The sequence below is a fragment of the Hetaerina americana genome, unplaced genomic scaffold (assembly GCF_022747635.1).
Source record: "Hetaerina americana unplaced genomic scaffold, ioHetAmer1.1.p SCAF_12, whole genome shotgun sequence".
NCBI lineage: Eukaryota > Metazoa > Arthropoda > Insecta > Odonata > Calopterygidae > Hetaerina > Hetaerina americana.
In genome coordinates, this window is record NW_027286292.1 from 32,405,795 (window position 1) to 32,427,937 (window position 22,143).

The following is a 22,143-nucleotide window of genomic DNA, read 5'->3' on the forward strand; positions in this document are numbered from 1 at the left end:
TGGGGCAGAAGGGGATCGCCCCACCGCAGCGGCGGCGAGGGCCCCAAAGGGTGCTGGCGGCAGTGTTTAGCTTCGGGGTGCGGGAAAGAATTTTGGCGCCCCGGCCAAGCCGTGGAGTGGGGACGAAATACATGACAGAGGAGTGGAGGGGGAATTCGGGAGTCGAAAGGGCGAGCCAACCGGGGCATGGAGGGGGAGACTTTCAAGGCAGAGGGGGGCCGAGGGCAGAGATGGGGCGGAGGAGGGGTCCGCAGGTGCGCGAGAGGGGAACTAGGGCCGTGGATCGATCTGTCCGAGGCGTATGCTTATCCGGGAAGCGTCACATGCCGATCCATAGTATCCACCTCCCTTCCCCTCCCTCCCCCCGCCCTAAAACTCCGCACCCGACCCCTCTCTTGCTCGCCGACATATATCCTTCCCCGACTCCTCTATTCCCTCTTACCCATCTTAAAACAAATGAGCGAGTATTGCAGCCCAACGGTGACCCTTCCACGCGATACCGAAAATGTCTTGGTTTATGATAGGGAATGCGCCGTCCAACGCGGATATCAATAAATGCGATTTTTAATTCCGCCAGGAATACACTGCCAGTATATTCTTAGCAGTGTATTCCCGACTTATACAACTGGCATTTCCATGAATCTACTAACGCGGCTACTTTGTACTCGACGGGGAAATAACTTTCCAGATAAATTTATTGAGTTTTTGGGTTTCCCCAAATCACTTTCCACGTTAATAGACTTTCGCCGAAAAGAATTCAAGAGAACATCAAGGCATTTCCAGGAAACGGTTTTTCATTCTCCATTGCTAATATTTTCACTTTCACCACTGCGCGATTTAATATTTGAATGGGTGCACTTTTAAAGGGGATATTAAGAGTTCAGAAGATTACCAACAATTCGCTGCTGATCAAGGATGACCCTTACCACTTAATATTCATGCACTAAGATGTTTAATCAAATGTATGCAACGCCTTGATTTAGATTACACTAATTAATAAAGTAATCGATTTTTAATTTTGTATTATTTATAACAATCCATTTTATTTTCATGAATATTATTATTTATAACAATCAATTTGATTTCATTCGAACAGTTAATTTAGGAAGGGCAGTACTTAATTGCGAAATTTTAGGTAAATTTTCCTCAGTCCTAAAACTGACTTAATTATTGGCATCAAGAAGCGTGCTTCTAACTCAACTGATATTGAATAGATTATGCAGTTTCCATTATCATTCATTGAATCATCAAAGCAGGACTTCAAAATTTGTCGTTAAAGAGATTAAACAAAAAAGCCAAGAAATTAAATGAGTTTGTCACCACATGATTATCTGCGTAAAATGGAGCTCTGAATTAAGCAAAAGTGAAACGGGCGGGATTTAACTAAAATAAAATTTCTTAGCTTATTTTAGTTTTACTTTGCCGAAAACCAATCATTTATCCCATCATCAGTATTATATGTTGCAACCGACCGCCCGTATCTTCGCCTTTTACAAATATGACAACATACAAGGACTGAGACCATGTAAAAATGCCACGATAAGTAATGTCAACTGCATTTGTTATCGGGAGGGATAAAGCAAATGTAAAATTTTCATCGCCAAAAGAAACTAATGAAAACAGCACCACAAACCATGCCAGAGTAGAGCCGGTAGGTATCATTAGAATGAAACTAAACCGGGGGAGCAGTTTTCCTCGGAGACTTAGAGGGAGCGCAAATGTTGCTAATTAATAACAAAAATAATGAAAATTTCCTATTTTTAATTGAAACTAAATGGTTAACATTTTATGTTCATTATACTGAGCAAACATCAAAAGAACGATGTGCATATTCCACAAAATTTTAACCAAGACGATCGCAAATTAGATACTATGACATAGGCGCAGAAACATCTGGTTACGGCCTTAGGATAATAATTTCCTTAATATTACGAGGTCATTGAATACGGGTAAAAATATTTTACATTGGAAGGTAGAAATAATATTCTATTCATAATAATACAATCATCACAAAATAATTTCCCAGTTTCGATTTATTAGCTTAATATAAATTTCTCTGTAGGTACATTAAAGAACCATGTGATAATTCACACCCACACGTTAGTGCAAATTTTTAAGATCAAACAAGGAATCTGAAAATATTCAGTGATTTTTCCTGATTTGATTGTACAGCTGAAAAAATATTTTTGCCATTTGATAAGAATTTTTAGTTTTAAAATTAATGCACACACAGCTCATTTTTCGCCATCTCGTAAACGCCTAAATTTCATCAGTTAAAATTTAGTGATGAGCTCTTAACTTCAGTAGATTAGACGATCACATGAAAAAGTTCCCTCCAACAGACTAACGCAGAAAATGGGCTAACTTTCTGAACATAGCACACGTTGAAAATGAATGTAACGTAATGATAGAGCCACAAATACGTCACTGATCGGATTTAACGCCCACCCAGAAGGTCGGGATGGAAATTTACGACCTTCACAAGAAGCCAATGCCCATGGAGTCTATTTTCCGAAAACGTGTATTATCGCCCAATTACACAATTAAGTTTAAAGCTAAAGAAAAATATTCCCTAAGTTAAGAAATTAAGTTAAATTAATTAAATAGAAATTAAGTCAAAGAAAAATAATCCTGAAGACATTTGAAATATTACATAAGTGGTTCGGGCTAAATGATCAGGGTCACTTCTGAGTAAAAAGTATAAAAATGCTTTCATGACATTAATGATTTGCATGTCACTACCATGCAGTGACGGCACGCCCGAGTTAAAGACTACGTACTCGTGCAATAAGTAACTGGAACATCGCCTCAAGCTGGATATGCGCTTTCAGTACAGCCACCGCCATTGTAAACTATGGCAACACAAGTTTCGATACGTAACAATTTAAACACGTTAACGCCATCCAAAAATACATTTTCAGACAAAATAATATTGCACGGAATGGTTATGTTAAAACTTGATTAGAGATATGAAGTAAATCAAATATTGTGAATCTACTACTAGCAATCGAATAAGAAATGTGCTCACCAATTATTTTAAGGGTAAATGGTTGGAGGCCAGGGAATAAGATTACTTCTATGAAAATACCACAAATAGTAGCAATTCTTGCTTCCGCATTCAATTCTAAGAGTTTAGGGTTACGAATATGTACGTTGGATTCAAACTTGTAGGCTACTTAAGAGCACTTCAAGAGCACTTAAGTGGTTGCAGTTTAATCATCACGTGATAAAGATGACACTATGGACGAAAGGGAAGTACAACCAATAAAAGTTGAGCTGCGAACATCTTAATTTTTCGTGAAATTCACTAACTTCGCATTGTACACGGGACGCGAACTCGAAGAGCCTTTGTACATACACATAGAACCACGATTTTCAGAATGCCGCTATTCCATCACTGCCGTTTCCCGGTCGAGCCTTGAAACTAGGGACGCTATTAGAGGAAACAAAACAAGCAAAAATATGCCTGATGACAGTTTTCAGAGGGACAGCCTACTCAGAATGAGAGTTCCTTCCGAGACTTCTTTCCAGAATCCGTCTTTACTCTTTTTGGCAATCGAAACTTTTGGCTGGTGCCTTCTATCTGGAAGTCCATGTTCATGCCGACCAATAAACTCAATAGAACCATGCTTTACTAAATTTTCTCTTGCCTTGCCTTACGCTCCAGGATTGTAAGTTTTTAGATAGAATAAAATATACATTAGAGTGGCAAAAGCTTATTCAAAATCAACATTTTCACCTCTGGTCCACCTTTATTTTAACCATCAGTCCTGGCAACTTAATACTATTTCCCCCGAGCCTTTACAACTTGCCACTCGCAGATCAATGTCACGACACACGAAATGAACTCTGGAGCGCAAATATGTTTGGGAGTTCTGGAACACTGACCGACGCACTTGAATACGGTTATAGTGAAAAAAATATATCCTAAAGCAAAAAAATATTTCATTACTGTACTTCAAAAAGTATATCTCAGGAAATAACATGGAATAGTTCGTTATACTATATTAGGTTTCTCGCATATTCTATTTTAAGCGCATACAATTGATTTATAACATTGAACATTCACCATACGTTTGATGTCGACTGAAATGTATGCATCTCACACAGGAAACAAGTAAATTTCCAATACATGCATCTAGAACTTCCACACTGTATTTTCATTGTTACAATTGTGGCTTAGCCATTTACTTGAGGCTTAGTTCTAAGACGCCATGTGTCATCACAAAAAATATTACTCGTTTTAGATTGACAAAGGCCATCGAGTCTTTGATTCCTCGATTTCTAAATGGCCTTTAAGAAGGATTTCACGAAGTCAGTAGGAGCGAGAGACCTATGCTTTTTTAGACGACTTCGGGGCAGCGGCAGACGCGTTAATGGCACCCTACGGCTCAAATGCCCATTAAATGGACAGTATTTCGAAGAGAATGGTCAGCAAAATACTCGATTACGGTCGGTTTATCAAGTTTATTTAATGAAAGCATAATCATTTGAAGAATTTGGAGAGATACCAATGCTACTTATCTCATGACGATGATTCACTCAAACAAATTAAGGATGACCTCACTGTAAGCCTCATCAGGTTATCAGTTGTCAGGTCATCATTTTACCAGGCACATTTTTAGGTGCGTGTGCATGTCAGTTGGTAGTTTGTGTGTTAGCATGTGTGTGAGGTGTAAGGGTTTTTGCATGAATGAAAACTACGTTTTGTTCGTGGACTGTGTAAATTTGTGGCTTTCGCATGCGGTTTTTTTTTCTTAAATACGGGTGGTGCCCTAACACTCCCCGCCACACGCGCTTGCGGTGGCTTGCGGGGTATTAAGTAGATGTAGATGTAAGCCTTTAGTCCACAAATAATAACTAGTCCTTTGTTTATGAGGATCGGGATGGTGCGGTGGCAAACGTAATGGCTTCTCATCCAGAGGGTCCGGGTTCGAATCCCGGAGGAGGCAGGTATTTTTTCAGTGGTTTCTCGATCCCTACTTGAGTGCTTTGTGGAGGGCAAGTTGAGAGAGTACGCCGTCCGTCAAATGGGACGCTAAGCTGCGGACCCCTTGGCGCCTTTCGCTAAGAGGAAACTAATGCCAACGCCAGGTTTCTCTCCACCCTTCATCCTATCCATCTTTACGGCACAAGTGACTTCAGCTTTCGGTCGCCTCCCATACAACAACTACTACTCCTTCATCTCTTTTAACAAATTTATTAGTTTTAGACAAGGTTTACAGTGAGGTCCTATCTATGGTCTGAATTCCGTTCTAGTTCCCTCGACACAATTGCTTTCATTCTTAATTGCTTTTATTCTTATCACCACTAAGCGTTCAACAATGGAACCTTGTAATCTACTCATGGATACGTAGGAATAAGTACGTTCAGATTTCGAGGAAGAGTTACGTAATTACAATGCGATTGAAATGACGGACTGCTTTATGTCCGAAACGCCATATCGTTAACTTAATCTCCGCAAACAAACTATTCTAGGAATACTGTTATCTATACAAAGAATTTCATTTATATGCTCCAACCAGCGAGACAATTCTTCATTTTTAGAACAAAACTAACAAAAACTATAATACAAACACATCAGTTTCCAGCGTGGGCTTCGAAGCTGTGAGATTCGGATTAACAGACTAGAGCGCCATCCACCACACAAATTGGATCACAAAAGCTTTGGCCTCATAAGTACTATACATACTAATGATTAAATTCTGGCTCAATAAGGGCATCAACTAACGAAAAAACAGATAACCAATTACAGTGATCAAGATAACCCGGCGGAAAAATATTTTCCACCAAGGGTTAGAACATTAATTTTGCAGTAAACTTTCCATTTCTAAGAGATAAGATTCTCCTATGAACCGGGGAAGCACGGCTGTCAAAACGGAAGCCTAAGGATAATAGGCAAAGGTGGTTGTGAATTCGAATGAAAGCGTAGCGATTTCTAAATCAATATTTCACTTCACAAAAAATTGCCAAAAGTGGATATTTAGGTCAAAACAATTTTAAATGCCCACCTTTATAATTCGTAAAAATTAATGCTTTAGACAACTTAATTTAATAGGTGAATTTTGATCATTCAAAGCCTAACAGCTCGAACTCGGGTTCGAAATGTTGAAACACCGGATTAAGTATAAATTATGGGTTTCATCAATGCATAATTCAATAGAAAATGGAGAAGCACTCAAGGTATCTAACAATATTGAAAACAAAAACTATGGAATGAACTCAAATTATGAGTGCATTTATACAAGCGACGAGGTGCGCTGACTCCAGCGCAGGTACATTTAAAGCTCGCGCCCGATTCCATGGTATAGCTTAGCGACGCCTTGCTACTACGCCCACCGCTAGGCACCCCTCGAGGAAGCAACAGGTATCATTCGAGAATCCCAATTCCAACTCTCATCACCGTTCCCGCCTTCAACCCATCGCGGCTAAGAAGGGTTGGGGGAGGTGACGTAATAACTAGTCACGATTGTGATTGTAGCATGCATGGCTGGTGACTAAACACCCCCCGCCACACGCCCTTTCGGCGACTTGCGGGGTTATTATGTAGAAGTAGATGGATGAACTGACGCGTGCCACGCTTTTAAACGCAAGGAGATAATAATTACAGTGGGTGGCAAATGCACTGCTCGGAAGTTATTCCGAATAGATAATGAGAATCACACACATTATGCTTGACTTTCAGCCATGCTACCGTGATTTTTAAATTTACGAAATAAAACCAAGATGCTACGTGCTTCGCAGGGTAGGTAATAGTCACCCAAAGACATACAGGAGGAACTCCCAGTAATGCTTTGGGTGAAATTTGCAGTAACTACCGGCTTCAACGTTGCCTATATCAAGCCGTCAGGAGGGCGTGTGGTAGGGTTTGTTAGATCATCATCAGCCAGTAGAGTAATTGGGATTAGTGACATTATAGTTTAAATTGACTTTTTCTCCTGTCATGGTTTTGTTTTGTGTGAGTAAAAATTGATTTTACCCCGTACTAGGATGATCCGATCTGTGCAAGTAAAATTCAAATCATTTGTACTCATGTTTAAGTCGCGCATGCAAATACGTATCTCCGAACCCAGGCTTTCTAATAATAATTAAATGCTATATAATCGTATCAACTATTCTTAGGGCCGGGTAATATGGAATTAATCAGGAAAGGGAAAATCATTTTCCCAAATAACCTACAATCAGGATTTTGTTCCAACTTTTTCCCGGAAAGGAACGGCACGAAAGGTATCAATGATGTCCCTTTGTCCAATGGCCAAAACAGGAATTATCTCCGTGATATATATATATATACACACACACACACACACACACACACACACACACACACACACACACACACATATATATATATATATATATATATATATATTTATATATATATATATATATATATATATATATATATATATATGTATTCATAGAGAAGATATTTGATTGGGATAGAAACATTATTTCATAGATAAATCATTGCTGATTTAATCAACGAACGGGACAACATTGGTTCGCATTCCCTGTTGTGTCCTGGCTTGCGTGTTGTAGGATGGCTTTCGTGCTGCATCCTGGGGTGCAGTTTTTTGTTGGTTTGCGGTATATGTGTTTGCATGAGTGTTGGACGAAGGGATTTTTGCATGAGTGTGTGCGCTGCTGTGGGTGTAATTTTCCACGTTGTTGTTTTGCATGTAGTATTGTTCCTTTTTACGGTTGGTGACCTAACACCCCCCGCCACACGCCCTTGCGGCGGCTTGCGGGGTATTATGTAGATGTAAATCCGTTCCACTCGTCAGCACAGGATGAAAGGAATGCATGGGAACTGATGAGCCCGCACCCGATTCCTTGTCCCTAAGATTGAATGATTTTTACCTCGTTCGGATATAATACTCGATTCGTGCTGAATCACAGAGTAATTAACATTCACTGAAGATCTTCCTCGCAAGGACGTTCCTCGAACTCAGCGTAAGGTCGAAGTTCATCCATTGCTCATTCATATACATCCAAAAATTCCAATTAAACATACTCGGCTAATCAAAGAATAGACGAATGGGTAAGGCTCAGCTTATGACACAGCTTAGAAATTAGAAGTGAAAATCTAAGTATCACCGATGGTACCATATTTCAGGAGCGGTTTTAGTTCACTTATGGCTACAACATTAAAAATTTTCCAAGGAAATCGCTCAAACACGAGAAAATATACTTTTACCTAACGACTTTGGACTAGCAGATTACTCCTGGAGTGGGATTTGAGAGACGAGACCGCGTCCTTTCAAAAACTGCCGCCTTCTCTCTTACGTGGATCGGGTCATCTTCGTTGGAAGCACCACGACTCATGATCCAAGAGCGTACCTGATCCGCAATGATGGTCGCAAGATCAAATTCCTAACTTATCACAGTCGGCTCGCTTGGAATTTTGACAGAACGGGTGGACTTGCCAGCAATAAAAAGATCAGAGATAACATTCGAACGTGGGGGGATAGGGCGAGGGGAGATACGTAAGAGGAGATAGGGCAAGAGGGAGGTGACGCGTCGTATTGAGAGATGATTACCTTTATTCAAGGGTTTCTCCTCCATGCTCTAACAAAATGATAAACCTTAACTACTACGCCGAATAATTGGCACGCAGCCGAATAACTAACATGTCTCTTTAAGGATGGAGCTTTAGGGTCAATTTCATACTCCTTCACAAGGACTTCCTTGACGCCAACAAAAAGCTACCAATATAAATACTTTTGAATGTTTCTGAATTTTGGCATAGATTCGATAACATTTACAGCCAACACCCACAGTGCCAGGGCGAAAGGGGCTAAAATATGTAATTTTCCCGTTTGCTAGAATCACGAAATGTCACCCTGACGTGCATCAATTGAAATGAAGCAGTTCATGCAGTCATCACATAAAGCCATAACTGACTATTACCGAGTAAGACATCTAAACTATTCCCCTTCTCCTCTTAGAAGACATACTATTGTACAGAAGACTCAAAACCCATTACCGCTATCATTGAGGGAAAATCTTACCGTTGCGCTGCAAACGTATCTTGTTCGTCAACCAGTTTCAAAGGGTTAAACATCTCCGCCGTGTTTGGCAGATGCACGCACTAAACAAATTAAACCAAAATTGGAATTAGGAACGATACTTCCCACACAAAAATCAGTAACCATTTCCAAGCACATCACTCAAGCTTTCTGATAAAAGGGCAACTCAGACTGTAAAATCAAGGCTACATGAGTGGCGAAACGGTTTCCATAACCCTGTTAGCATTCGTGAAGTCTCTCACTAGCTGGTATTCTCTTCCAAATGTTACCACAAAAGGAATCACTGAGGGGTCCTTCGGGACGACGATGTGAGGCCGAAGGCTAGGTCGGAATAGTACAGGCTGCCTACATAAAGCTTCATTCTGTCCCACATCACATTTTTGTTTAGGACGGCTGCCGCTTTTCACGTAGTCCCGTATTGGATCTCTCAAAAAGTGCGTAGCGAAGCTTCGGTAGGCGTCAAAATATCACAGACAGAAACTGATTTGGAACAACCAAAGAATTCCGTTTTTACCTCATTTTCCCACAATACGCCCGTACCGTCTGGGTGCTTCCTATCCTTCAAATCAGTTTAAAGTGGTCGTAAAATTAGCATGATTTACATAATTTCATGATAAAGGCTTCTTCAAATTTACCGTCTTTCCCAAAAATTATATCCACACAAATTATTACCCATTTTTGTAATTCCTAAATTCTTTACAGTTAGTCATTTTCCGGAAACCTTAGCTTGGGGAGGAGAAGGAAATGCATTGTAATGCTTAGAAGCCATTGCAGTAGAGGAATCTTCAACTATGGTTACTTGGTTTTGATGGGGGGGGAATTTAAAAGGTATATACGCTTGATAAGGAGGAGATTCAAGGCTGCGATTGGCATGGGCATATCATGCGCTTTTTTTGGGGGTCCAAACTCAAATCCACTCCGATCGATATAGCTACGAGGCTTTCTATTTTGACTCCAACACGGAGCTATAACTGAAAACGACATATTTTGATACGTACTTAGTGCTGGAAAATACAAGAAAATACACAGCGATGTTTTGTACAGAAAGGAAAGAATGGAGACGATAAGGTTGCGGTAATGCCAGAGCCCAAGATGTGGCAACGCCTTAACCAATGTGGCAACGGCAAGCATGTTCATTGGCCGTGGAGCCGTAGTAAAGGAGTATGGGGAGTAAAGGGGGGTGCGAGGGTTGGACCGGCGGGAAGAGGAATGGGAGGCGGGAAAAAGCGATGGAGGAAATAGGAGGGGGGAATGAGGGGGAGAGGCCAGGAACGTAGTGTGAGGGAAGCAGCAGCTGGGGAAAGAGCGGAGGGGACGGAAAGGAGGGGGGGAAAAGGGTGCGGGAAGGAAATGGAATAGGGTCAGCGGGGGGTCGGGGGATGTGAGGGAAAGGGATGGGAGGGAGATGAAGGGAGAGACCGTAGCGAGGGTGAGGAGTCACGAGGGAACGCGGAGGGAGAGGGAAGGTGGCTCAGAAGTCGGGGTACCACCCGAAAAAGCGTGATAACCGATGGAAAAGACTGTTCTGAGACAGAGCAAGAGCACTGGGGAGGAATGGATGCTAAAAGAGGGGCCGGCGTGAGTGGGAGCCAAGTTGGAATACAGCACACAATGTGACGGGAAGGTGTGTGGCGCGGGTGTGGGGAAGAGCCAGGAGAGTGCGTAGGGGAGAGAGGAACACCACGGGGAAGAGGAGGTACGACGGGCTAGCGGCGAGGTAGAGGGTGGAAGCAACAAGCGGACGACAATGAGGCGCTTGAGAAATAAGATCGTATAAGAGTGTGCTTACGCGCTCTTCGGTCCAAGGGAAACAGTTAGGGCACCTAGCTAGGGATCCTAGTTTTGGCTGAGTGCTTATAAGGAACTCCGTTCCCTTAAAGAACGTGAGCTTCGAGGTGAGGCGTGTTCAGGGTGTCCAGTATGTCAGCTTGGTTTATGGGTATGCAGCATTCTTACGAGGGAGGATTCGTGGGTCTCAGGTTTGGAGCCGAGTGAAAGGCATACACCAACGACTTCGGCGTTTCTGCTCGGACAAATGAGCCTCCTTCGTCGAGCTAAGGCTAACCCTCCGATCGTGCAGGACTCCCCTGAACCGATCGGGGGTCCATTTCACGGCGGAAGCGTCGAGTAAGGTACCGTATAGTATGATCGACCACTGAAGGCCTTTTCTAGGTTAGAGAGTAGGTCATTTAGTGGGTCGCTAAAATTTGGTGCCAGTGCAGACAAAATCATTAATTACCATACAACAGAAACGGGCGGCACTGGAATTAATAAAGAAATCCATTTGGCACGCAATTCTCCACAAACGCGGATTAAATTACAGTCGGACATAAATACGGTGTCATTCAAAATAAAAAGAATCTATCCTTGTTCTAAATTGCAGAAGCCTCAAAAAAAAGCGCCGACCTCGGGCATATAATCCGAAGTTATTCCTCTGATATAGTATTAGGCTAAGAGAGTTGGCTATATGATATACTATATATAGAAATTTTCCCAATTGTCTTCACAGCTTACCGAGGCGATAGAGGCACAAGACCCGGAGTTATCATGGCAGTGAAGAGTACTTCTGAAAGCAGGCACTGTGTATTTAAAAATAATAACATAGAAAGTGTTTGGTGCACCTTACTGCAACCTAATCAACCCAACATTAACTTATGCTCTTTCGGTAGACCTTCAGACTCACGATGTTAAAACACTTCATGCACTCGATGAACAGATATACCAATTTACACAAAAATAACAACAGCATCAACATAATTGGTTGTGACATTAACCTCCCTGGTATCGACTGAGACATCAATAGAATTAAGGCTCGGAACCGCGACTCTTGTCCTTTTTAAAATTAAATTCCTTATTAAATTTGGTGCAAAGAAACTCCCTCCACACGCAACATACATTTGTCGCTTCGATCATGTAAATAAAAGTCGGGAAATAAAATGCCAGAACTAGAAGATTCAAGGACTACTCCTTCCCACTGAAAATAAGGGATAGCAACTGTAGGGTTATAGATCGCAACAATCCTACTTGCCACCCTCGGCGTCTAGGGATTCATTAGTTCTACTCAAATTCATGCCTTTCACAAGCCTCGAGTATTTTGCAGTCAAAACCCTTCCCGCATGAACGCATTAGAATGCCAATTAATAATTTAGTGCTTGTTACAGTATTGCTGGCTCTGCTTTGTTTGTTTTTAAGTTTCCGCTTCCATCCTTCGTTTCTCTCTGTGGGGGGGACCCTCCCGCGGCCTGCAGTGGTGTTTCGCATTCCAAGTGTCCTTGGTAGCTAAGACCATTGCATGCTGCATGGCCATATGGTAGCGAAATTTCGCCTTCTTACTCTTCAAATTCTAGCCTGCACGCTATTGGATAAATTTGTACTACATTCTAAGGTGCATGTGCTTGTTAGTTGATATTATATGTATTTGCATGCTTATAAGTTGAAATGGTTTTTACATGACTTTATATGCCACTGTGGGTAGGTGTCAGCATGGATGCGTTGATTTCGCATGTGGCTTTGTTCTCTTTTACGGATGATGACCTAACACCCCCCGCCACTTACCCTTACGGCGACTTGCGGGGTATAAAATAGATGTAGGCAAAACAGTAAATATGTGGAAGCGAAAAAAAGAGCTTGAAGCAGAGCTAGACGAGGTAAGAGGGAAGAAACCGGTTGTCGGAGACGGATGGACTGCAAGATGGTGGCCGAGGTGTGGGTGGTCGAGAGTATAACTATCATTTACCTCATATTTTCAACCGTTCGTCGCGAGGCTGAAGCCAGTGACGGCAACTCGAAGCCCTACGGCGGTGATTCTTTTGCAATAGAAGAGTAGAATAGAATTCAGGAAAATTTGTGAAAGAGAATGAAAAAGAATACATGCGTAAAGAACAGCATGGATGGGATATTGCCGAGTTCGCAACAGTGTTGCCGCAGTGCTAGAGCTAACGGCCCAGGGCCAAGCTGCTCACCTGAGATAGCTGGCAACGGGGCCATCGGTGTTCGGTCCCAAACAAAAGGATAGAAAGAAGGGCAAATGATTACTTATGGGATGATCATTTCGGGTTTAGGAAGGGGAGAGGCACGCCTGATGCCATTGTAATAATGAGATCACTAATCGAGAGGAATTTAGAATACAATCAGGACATACATACATACATATAGTATATGCCTGTTTCGTAGATTTCGAAAAGGCGTTCGACTGTGTAAATTGAGAAAAACTAATGAGTATATTGCAGAAAATAGGAACATACTGGAGTGACAGGAGGCTAATACACAACCTTCGCATGTAGACTGCTCAGGTGCAAGTGGGGAATGGTGAGTCCAGATGGGCAGTGTTAGGAAGAGGTGACAGGCAGGGTTGCCCATTATCACTGGTGCTGTTCAACGTATAGGTGGAGGAAATGATTTAAGAGACATGGAAAGAAGTGGAGGTAAGAATAAAAGTCAAAGAGTAATCCATAAAATCAGTTAGGTTTGCTGATGACCAAGCTCTAGTTTGTCAGTCCACCAAGGGGTTGCAAGCATTGCTGAGTGAATTAGAAATTCAGTATAGATACAGAATGAGAATCAATATAAATAAAAACAAAGGTTAAGCGATTTTCCAGAAAGGCAAATGCTAAGCTTAACATTAAAATAGGAGGGCAAAAACTAGAGCAGGTGGAACAGTTAACATATCTCGGAAGTGTTTTGGACCAAAACGGTCGAAGTAGTATGGACGTAAGGAGAAGAATTGCACTAGGGCAAGAGGCTTTCACAAGGAGGAGGGAGTTAATGACAGGGACGTTGAGTAAGGATGTGAAGAGAAGGCTCATTACAACTTTGATACGGAGCATAGTTACGTGCGGCCCGAAAACATGGTCACTGAAGCAGGAGGATAGGCATAGATTGGAGGCTTTTGAAATATTGAGAAGGTTGGAGAAGGTGAAATGGACCCCAAGGAAACAACCAAGGAAGTGCTAGGTATGGTGGGTGATTCTACGGGAGAAATCATTAGGAGGCAGGAAAAATGGATGAAAAGCATATTGATCGGTAGTGGGAGGTTGAAGACTGTGATAGTGGGGAGACTGTTAGGCAAACGAGGAAAGGGCAGGAAGAGGATAGGGATGTTGGACTGGGTGAAGGGAGGAAGGAAGTACACAGAGATGAAGAGGGACTTGATGTGGAGTAGTTTGCTGGATTCTGTTTTGTGAGGAGAAACAAACTATTTATTTGGTAGTTGCGGTCATTCAAAACCTACCTTAACCAATAGATTACTTAATAATAATTTTTTAAGGAATTGAAAATTTATTGACTTGAAAATGTATTTATAAAAATGTAAATTCAGCGGGTCACCATCCCCATGATTCTTCCAGCCATTTAATAGTGTCCATAAAATATCAACCCAGAGGGTGCAATGAAAATGTTTTATAAATGAAAGAAATGACAATTAAAAATCCCTTTTCAAGTCCTGATGACCTAAGCTTATTTATTCAATTCCTGAATTTTTTTGGACGAGGTCGCTACGAAAGTTTTGAGATACACAAAATTTAAGAAATTTGAAATAATTTTGATAACTATATTTTATGAATATACTCGCCACGACATTCTATACATTTTTGAATTTTCGTAAACCGATTCTCAAAACAGGTTTTCACTCATTTTACTCGAGTGCTGAAAGTTCACTTTTGTAGGCTGCAACGGCTTCTTCCGGGCTGGAGTAACTCCTTCCACGCAAGCGATTTTTGAATATAGGGGACAGTAAATAATGACATGGGACTATATCAGGATTGTAAGGTGGGTGAGTCACTAGTTTAACCCCTGTGGACTCCAGGAACTGAATTGCAAGGTTGGATGAGTGCGCAGACGCATTGTCAAGGCGTAGGGCGATTCAACGCTGTCTTCAGCCGCCGATCTTGAAGCTTGCCGAAAACTATTGGTAGACATACTGTTGTGGACCAACGAAGTGACAGTTCATTGTCCTTCCAGGAAAACAATTACTACACGACTGCTTTTGGAAAAGAATGTTGCGCCCACTTCATTTCCGACGCTTCGGGGCCACTTCTCTTATGTTGATGGATGTTCGTCGGGAAAAATCCATTATATTAGAGGAGCCTAGCTGGGAATCACTCCCACTGAAAAGATTAAATTACAGATTGAGATTTCTTGCATCGATTACTCTCCTTAGGGATGATGTTGAAAATGTATTACTACCCCCATCGTTGAACGGTAGGCGAAATCATGTCAATATAATTAGAGAGATAATTAGTAGTACAGATACATTTAAGATGTCACTTTTCCCAAGAACGATAAAGGATCAGATTACACTGTCTGACCGCAGTAAGGGAAAAATATTCGGATCAAAATTAGTCTGGTGAGTATTCACTCCCTACCATACACCCATACGCTGGCTTGCAGCGTACTAAATAAAAAAATATTGGCTGGAACGAGTTAATACCCCAGGAGGTAAAGTTATAATTGCCATAAACTAGTCCACAAAATCCCGTAGATTATGCTTTAATACCCGCAATAAAAATACATCTACATTATACCCTGCAAGCCGCCGCAAGGGCGTGTGGCGGGGGGTGTTAGGTCACCACCCGTGACCGTAAAAAATAAAGACGAGACCCAGCATAATTCCTTATTGATGATAGAAAAATAATCTAAAACACTTATTCGTCTCAAAATCTGTGTTTTGCCTTTATTTCCTATCATCCCAACTGGAATTCGGCCTAAACTATATCTCAACATCGCTGATTACCTCTGAAGAGGTAACGTTTGTTTTTAGACAGCACAACATTAATAAAAAGTTATTAGGACGATTTTCGGTTATCATGAAAAGAAACTGATAATGGCTCAACCCGGCCAACCAAAACTCAGTCCAATCAACATTTACAGCGCCAAATGACCAAGCAAACTCTCGCAGCGGACCGAAGCTGTTCAAATTCACGGAGGCGTACGGATACCACCGAAGTGCACCTCCCCCCTTCTTCCCTCCCTCTCTAAACTGAGGGTCCTCTCCGCCCCTTGACCTTCTCCAAACTCCCTGGACGCTTCTCACACGCCCCTGGCCCACCACATCCTTCCTTTCTCCTACACTTACGAGCTGCATCCAGATTGGCTAAGCGTTAGGGAGCATGCTTTGAAGTCCCTTAGTGCTAGGGGCCTAATGAAAATGCAGCTTTAATTTGGACACCCTACGCAGCAGTACTGCCATTTAGCTAAGAATTGGGAATAAACAAACGATGACCGAATGTAAATATTATATATTATTAATTAAATATATATATTATTTTAGCTTGTGCAAAAATTTGTGTGTAATTGCAAAACCGCGTAATTCTGAGTTCACTTAACAATCCTTTTAGCAGTCTTTTATTTAAGTTTTTCATTTATTTCTAACTTGGGCGATTTTTTGTACCATTTTCGTACTCATCCTACCTCATCGTACTATACTTACCTCTATGAATTATCCGTTTTTTTTTAATATTTTGCTTTATTTATTAAGTCATATAGTATTACATTTCAATAATTTTCAACTTTTTATCTCATTATATGGCATTTCATCCCAGGGTTATATTTCGGTCATTAATTGTTTTAAGATATGTTTTGTCTCGTGTGTAGTTCATTTATAATTATGCTACTCGCAAGTGTTTCATATGCTTCAGTTAAGATTAGTATCGATTCAATGTTAATCTTAAAATTAGTTTTTGTCGGCACTTTTTAATTTTTAATGCTTTTATTACTTTGCAGGCTTACGTAGTAAAACGGCGACTCTTTTTGAAGCGGCTTGGCGAACGACTTATGATTACCCAGTTGGATTCATACAGCTATATTTTTACTAAGGGCATTACTAAATGCTTACACTCTCCAAACACAACATTACGTCTGATGGTTATTTTCCGAGATGTTTATATACCAAAATAAGGAAGAATTGAACTACATTCATGCAGAAGACGCCAAATTTCTCTTGCCTAAAGAAAGCTCCACATTTTCTCACTTCGCGTCAATAAAGCCCATCATTTTTTCAACGAGTAAAAGTGTACTCTTTCAAATAAATAACCAATGTTATTGTAATCAACATATATAATACACTCACGCCATGGCGATTATTCTTCTGCTAGGTGTCTCGGTTCTAACGCTTGGGATTATGGGGTCGCAATATGGCGTATTTAGGATACACTTCTCGTGTCCTAAATCCGGGGGCCAAAATAGGTGCCTAAATTCGCGCCCTCTCGCTGCTTAACGCGTTTTGAAATCCTTACATATGGCGTCCTCCCTAAATTGAGCGATTTAGGCGCCTAAATGACTAGTCAGGACGCAGCTTTAACCTTGCACCGTCCTCCGTCCCGTCGCCCCTCCTTCCCCTCCCTCCGCAAGGTCACTCCCTCGAGTTCATGGACGCATGGCCATATCAAACGCTACCACGACCGACGTCCCCCTCCCTACCTGCCCCTCCCTCGCCGACCATCACCTCCCCCCCGCACCTCCAATTCCAAACCTTCCTCCTCTCCTATTCCCCCCCTCCTGTCCCAGAGACAGACCACTCCCCGCCCCGCGAATTCTCACCACTATCCTCCACTTCGCCACCACTCAGCCGCCTCCTTCTGCTCTCCTCAATGCTCCTCTCCATCCCTCTCCCCACCGTCAAGACCTTCCCCTCCCTCATCCCACAAACTACCCACACGATGAAACCAACGTCCACTAAGACGGTGCTATGACTTGCCTAAGATTCCTTTCGGAGGGAAAATTAAAAATGTATGAGTCCCCGACTTGTGTTTTCTAGTTCTAGTATTTTTTTTCTAAAAAAACCTCTAACCGGGATCTATCCGAATGCGTAAGCATGGCAAGGTATAAAAAAATGTAGAACGACGGATCTACGGAGTGTGTATTATTAACCTGGCTGTATAATGACAATATCTTCGTCTAATACTACGTCAAAAGCGGTCGCAGCAGAAAAAAAGTCGAGCAAGACAAAAATTAATTACGTTGGATGACCTTCTGAATCTTTGCACCATGCCTCTCTTCGGTGAATGGGTGGATGGAAACGGGAAAACGTATGTTCCCTCCTCTTTCCTCCCCATGGGCTACAATTTTGACATTTTGAAAGTAACTGCGAGATGTAATAACCCATCGAGTTGTTTTGGCGGGGACTGGCTCCTGGAACCAATGCCAGTTAGGTCGGAGGGTAAAGAGCAAATCAAAAGCTAGCCCATGTAGAGTCTGTCCCTCAGTGAGAAGGCTGCAAAGGTATCTAAACCCAGTGGTGCGGGGCAATTAATGTGATGGTGTCACGTTAAAAACACTATTGAGTAAGCCAACAGGAAACCACCTCAATTGTTTTTCTCATGATAAAGGTGGGCACGAGAACAATTAATTCTGGAGACTGCGAGATTCGTCCCACTGAGCACGGTGTCGTACCCGGAAGCGGAGGGGGTTGGACCTCAGCGGTCGTCATCGCACAAAATCCTTACACGTACGAGCGGATGGCGGCAGAAAAGACAAAGAGGACGGCTACTGTACAAATAGGGATTAGGAATGCTGATATCGGGAAAGTTAAAAAAACATGCTAGAGTTGGAGAGAGGATATTTAAGATACATTAGGTCTATGCAATGTGAAATGGAAGGATAGCGGGGATTAGATGAACAATAAGTACAGAGTGATAAATATCGGAGGGAAGGAGAATCAGCGCAGGATAGCCGTAGTACTAATAGGAAACTGGGGAAAGTTTCGCGAACGGTGAACAAATAAGTGACAGAATCTTATTAGTAGAGATGAAAGCACACCAGGACAATTTAGTGGGATTTACAGGTTTACATGCCGATAAGCAGTCATCGTGAGGAGAAAATAAAATAAATACTGCATAAGATTGACCATATGATTGCGAGTGTATCTTACATAAAACACTTTATGGTAACGAGGGATTGCAATTCGGTACTTACTATAGGGAAAGACAAGAGAGAGGAGAGAATGTTTTGTGAAGAAGAAATGACTATGGGGAGAAAATAAGTGCAGAATAATTGGCAAAATCTTTACCAACACCTAATTCAAAACACTACCCTAGGAAAATGCCGGGTGATGCAGGGATTAACGGCCCTGTCGCTTGCAGCCACGGGTTCCCCTGTCTTCATTCTGAAGCATGTGGCTGCCCTCCGAACATCTCTCCTGGGCAGTCCTTTTCCTTTCTTTTGTAACAATTTTCCACCCAAAATTACTGCCATCATTCTGTCCACATCGACTGTGAGATTAAAGTTCCCTTTTAATGAGACGCATGTGATGAAAACAAAAAATACTTTGATTACGTAGCCATACTATTATAAAACAATTATTAATCGGCAAGAAGGCCAAAGCTATTGGAAATCGGCTGTAGTCCAAAAATTGCCATATTAATTAATTGATTAATCCATAATAATGAACAGATTCAATGCCAAGAATTTTGTGTCCAGCAGAGGTGGGTATTTCGGTGGATTAAGACGGAAGAGCGGATGCATTGTTATCGGCCTCAAATGCAAATATCATCAGAAATTCGAGGGGTCAATGCAGATGAGATTCATTCACTTTCTGGAGACTACCACTCTCCGATGAAAATCAGCCAAAGTTGTACAAAGTGGTGATACTTCGTACAACTTTGGCTCATTTTTATTTTTAACTTTTTGCGATTTTTATTTTGGCTTTTGGCAACTACCATTTTTCTCCTAATTTACCACTTTTCTCAAATAATTTACCTAACAAGGAGGTAACTGATTATGTTAAAATTCAAAGCAATTCAAAATTGATTTCTCTAATTATTTTACTAGAAAAGATTACTATTGGCATTTCGGGCATCCAACTTTCAAGACCACAAAAAATCGATTCTATCAATCCATGGCCACTGATAATTTGCCTAAAAGATTCTAGCGAAGTTTGAAATAAAATTACTTTTTTTACTCATACGCTGGTCGACTACTAAAAAACAGTATCTGTGTTCCAAGAATTTTCCATATTTTAGTAATTCTCTCGAAAAGAAAACAGCATGATTTCACGCACGGACAGGATATCGGAAACAGCTCGTAGATTAGATGTCAGGCAACTGACAGAGCGGAAGATATGGACTACGAGCACAGAAAATTTCCGACGGTGGTGGCGAACATGTGAAGGAAATCGTTATTCATTCTAAGGAATGTCCACTCGCTAGACGTCTCTTCGCTGAAATGGAGAGAGGGACGGTGAAGACGTTTGGTGGGCGCCTGCGTGGAATGAGACAAGTTGTTTTGTGTAGACGTTTGTGTCTGGCACTCACTGTGACGAGAAATTGATCGAAATGACGACGTCGTGTACTCACATGCGCGATTCCGTTGACGCCATACCCGGAATTGACGAAACCCTGGAAAGAAACGTGAGAGAAAAATTAGTCTTGTTGCACAAAATGGAACATCGACAAATATATTTCAAAGGTTACTGCATAACGGTGAACCATAACTTGGGGATGCGCTAAACAGTTGGATGATTCTGAATACCGTGGCGGGCATTTTTTAAAACCATTCGACAGAGAAGCAAGAGGGCGGGAGGGGTGGACAAACGACGATGGGACTCAGGGACGAGATGAGGAGGTTGGTGAAGAGGGGGCTGGGAGGTTCGCGACGATGGGGCGGAGAGATTGGTGCGGAGGGGGCTGGGAGGTTGGTGCGGAGGGGGCTGGGAGGTTGGTGAGGATGGGGGGTGATAGGTTGGCGACGAGGGGCCGGGGAGGTTGGTGCAGAGGGGGCGGGGAGGTTGGTGCCGAGGGGGCGGGGAGGTTGGTGCCGAGGGGCCGCGGAGGGTGGTGCAGAGGAGGCGCGGAGGGTGGTGCAGAGGAGGCGCGGAGGTTGGTGCAGAGGAGGCGCGGAGGTTGGTGCAGAGGGGGCGCGGAGGGTGGTGCAGAGGGGGCGCGGAGGGTGGTGCAGAGGGGGCGCGGAGGGTGGTGCAGAGGGGGCGCGGAGGGTGGTGCAGAGGGGGCGCGGAGGGTGGTGTAGAGGGGGCGGGAAGGTTGGTGCAGAGGGGGCGGGGAGGTTGGCGATGAGGGGGCGGGGAAGTGGCGAATGCAGGGAGGGGGCACGCGTCCCTCCGCCACCGAGGGGGTGGAGGTAGAGAGGGGAGGTCGAAAGATCGATATGGAAGTGAGATGGTGCCCGGGAGGAAGGGAGCCCGCGAGATAAGCGGGGGGGACACCCAGCCAGGCAGCTACCAGCCCTCCCTCCCGGCGATACCACCCCCTTTTTAACCGAAAAATCCACTGCGTTGTGGTAGCCTAAAATGCCTCCCAGCCGTGACGTAATCAACATGGATTCAGAGAGAGTACATGTGCGTAAGAGAAATCGAAAGTTTTCCGAGAATACTATTTTCCGCCAACTCTCCCCTCCACCCAAATATCCCTCTCGTCCGCCCCGTGCGTGAGTCGGAGCGGTGAAGAGAATAAGATCGACGAGGGGAGGAGCGGATACGAGGGGCTCTACTTCCCAACCTGGGCCGCCGCGGTCGCGATAATAGAATCATTCGACACGGGCGTCGACCCACCGCGGGGGAAGGCGAGAGTAGGATTCTACCTCCCACGCCACCGCCCAGTGACGAAGCCATGCCGAATCAGGAGAAAAAAGTCCTGATAGTTAAGGGTGCCATCCCTCAACCCCGGCAGGAAGGGAGGGCATCCCCCTCTCTTTCTCGCTCCATCTACCGAACGGACCGAGAGGGTTGGACCAAGAGGGGAGTGGGCAAATGAGGGGGGACCGAGTGGGGGAGACCGTGCGGGAAGGAGCCGCCACCCTCTTCGCCGACGCTTCGATGTACCCTCTCCACCTCGACCTTCCCCTTCCAGGCGGGCTTGGGACGTGGGAAGGGCGGGAATGGAGAGAGAACTTGGAAAGAGAAAGAAACGGGTTGCGGGATCGATGGGTGTCTAGGACGGAGGGCGGTAGGGCGAGGGGGAGACCAGGCGGGCGGAGGGAGGTGGCTGGCTGGCTGCATGACGAAAAGGGCAGAGGAGTGCACCCGTAGAGGCGTCGCATCTCCATGCAGCAAAACAAAAACGGCATGTCCGGCCACGCGAATACTGCGCATTGCCACCACGGGTCCCCTCGATAAGTAATGCACGTGCGTTCACAAGGTGGCCTGCGTTGGATAATATATTCA

General features: G+C 43.3%; 1 protein-coding gene across 5 annotated transcripts in view; it reads right to left on the minus strand.

Annotated features, from left to right (window-relative positions):
- Ssdp (Sequence-specific single-stranded DNA-binding protein) overlaps positions 1-22,143 on the minus strand; it is a 155,624-nt gene that overhangs the window by 92,420 nt on the left and 41,061 nt on the right. For all 5 annotated transcript variants that reach the window (XM_071582872.1, XM_071582873.1, XM_071582871.1 and 2 more), the window contains exon 5: positions 20,321-20,362. In XM_071582872.1, the coding sequence (XP_071438973.1) occupies positions 20,321-20,362 (42 nt within the window). The remainder of the gene's footprint in view (positions 1-20,320; positions 20,363-22,143) is intronic.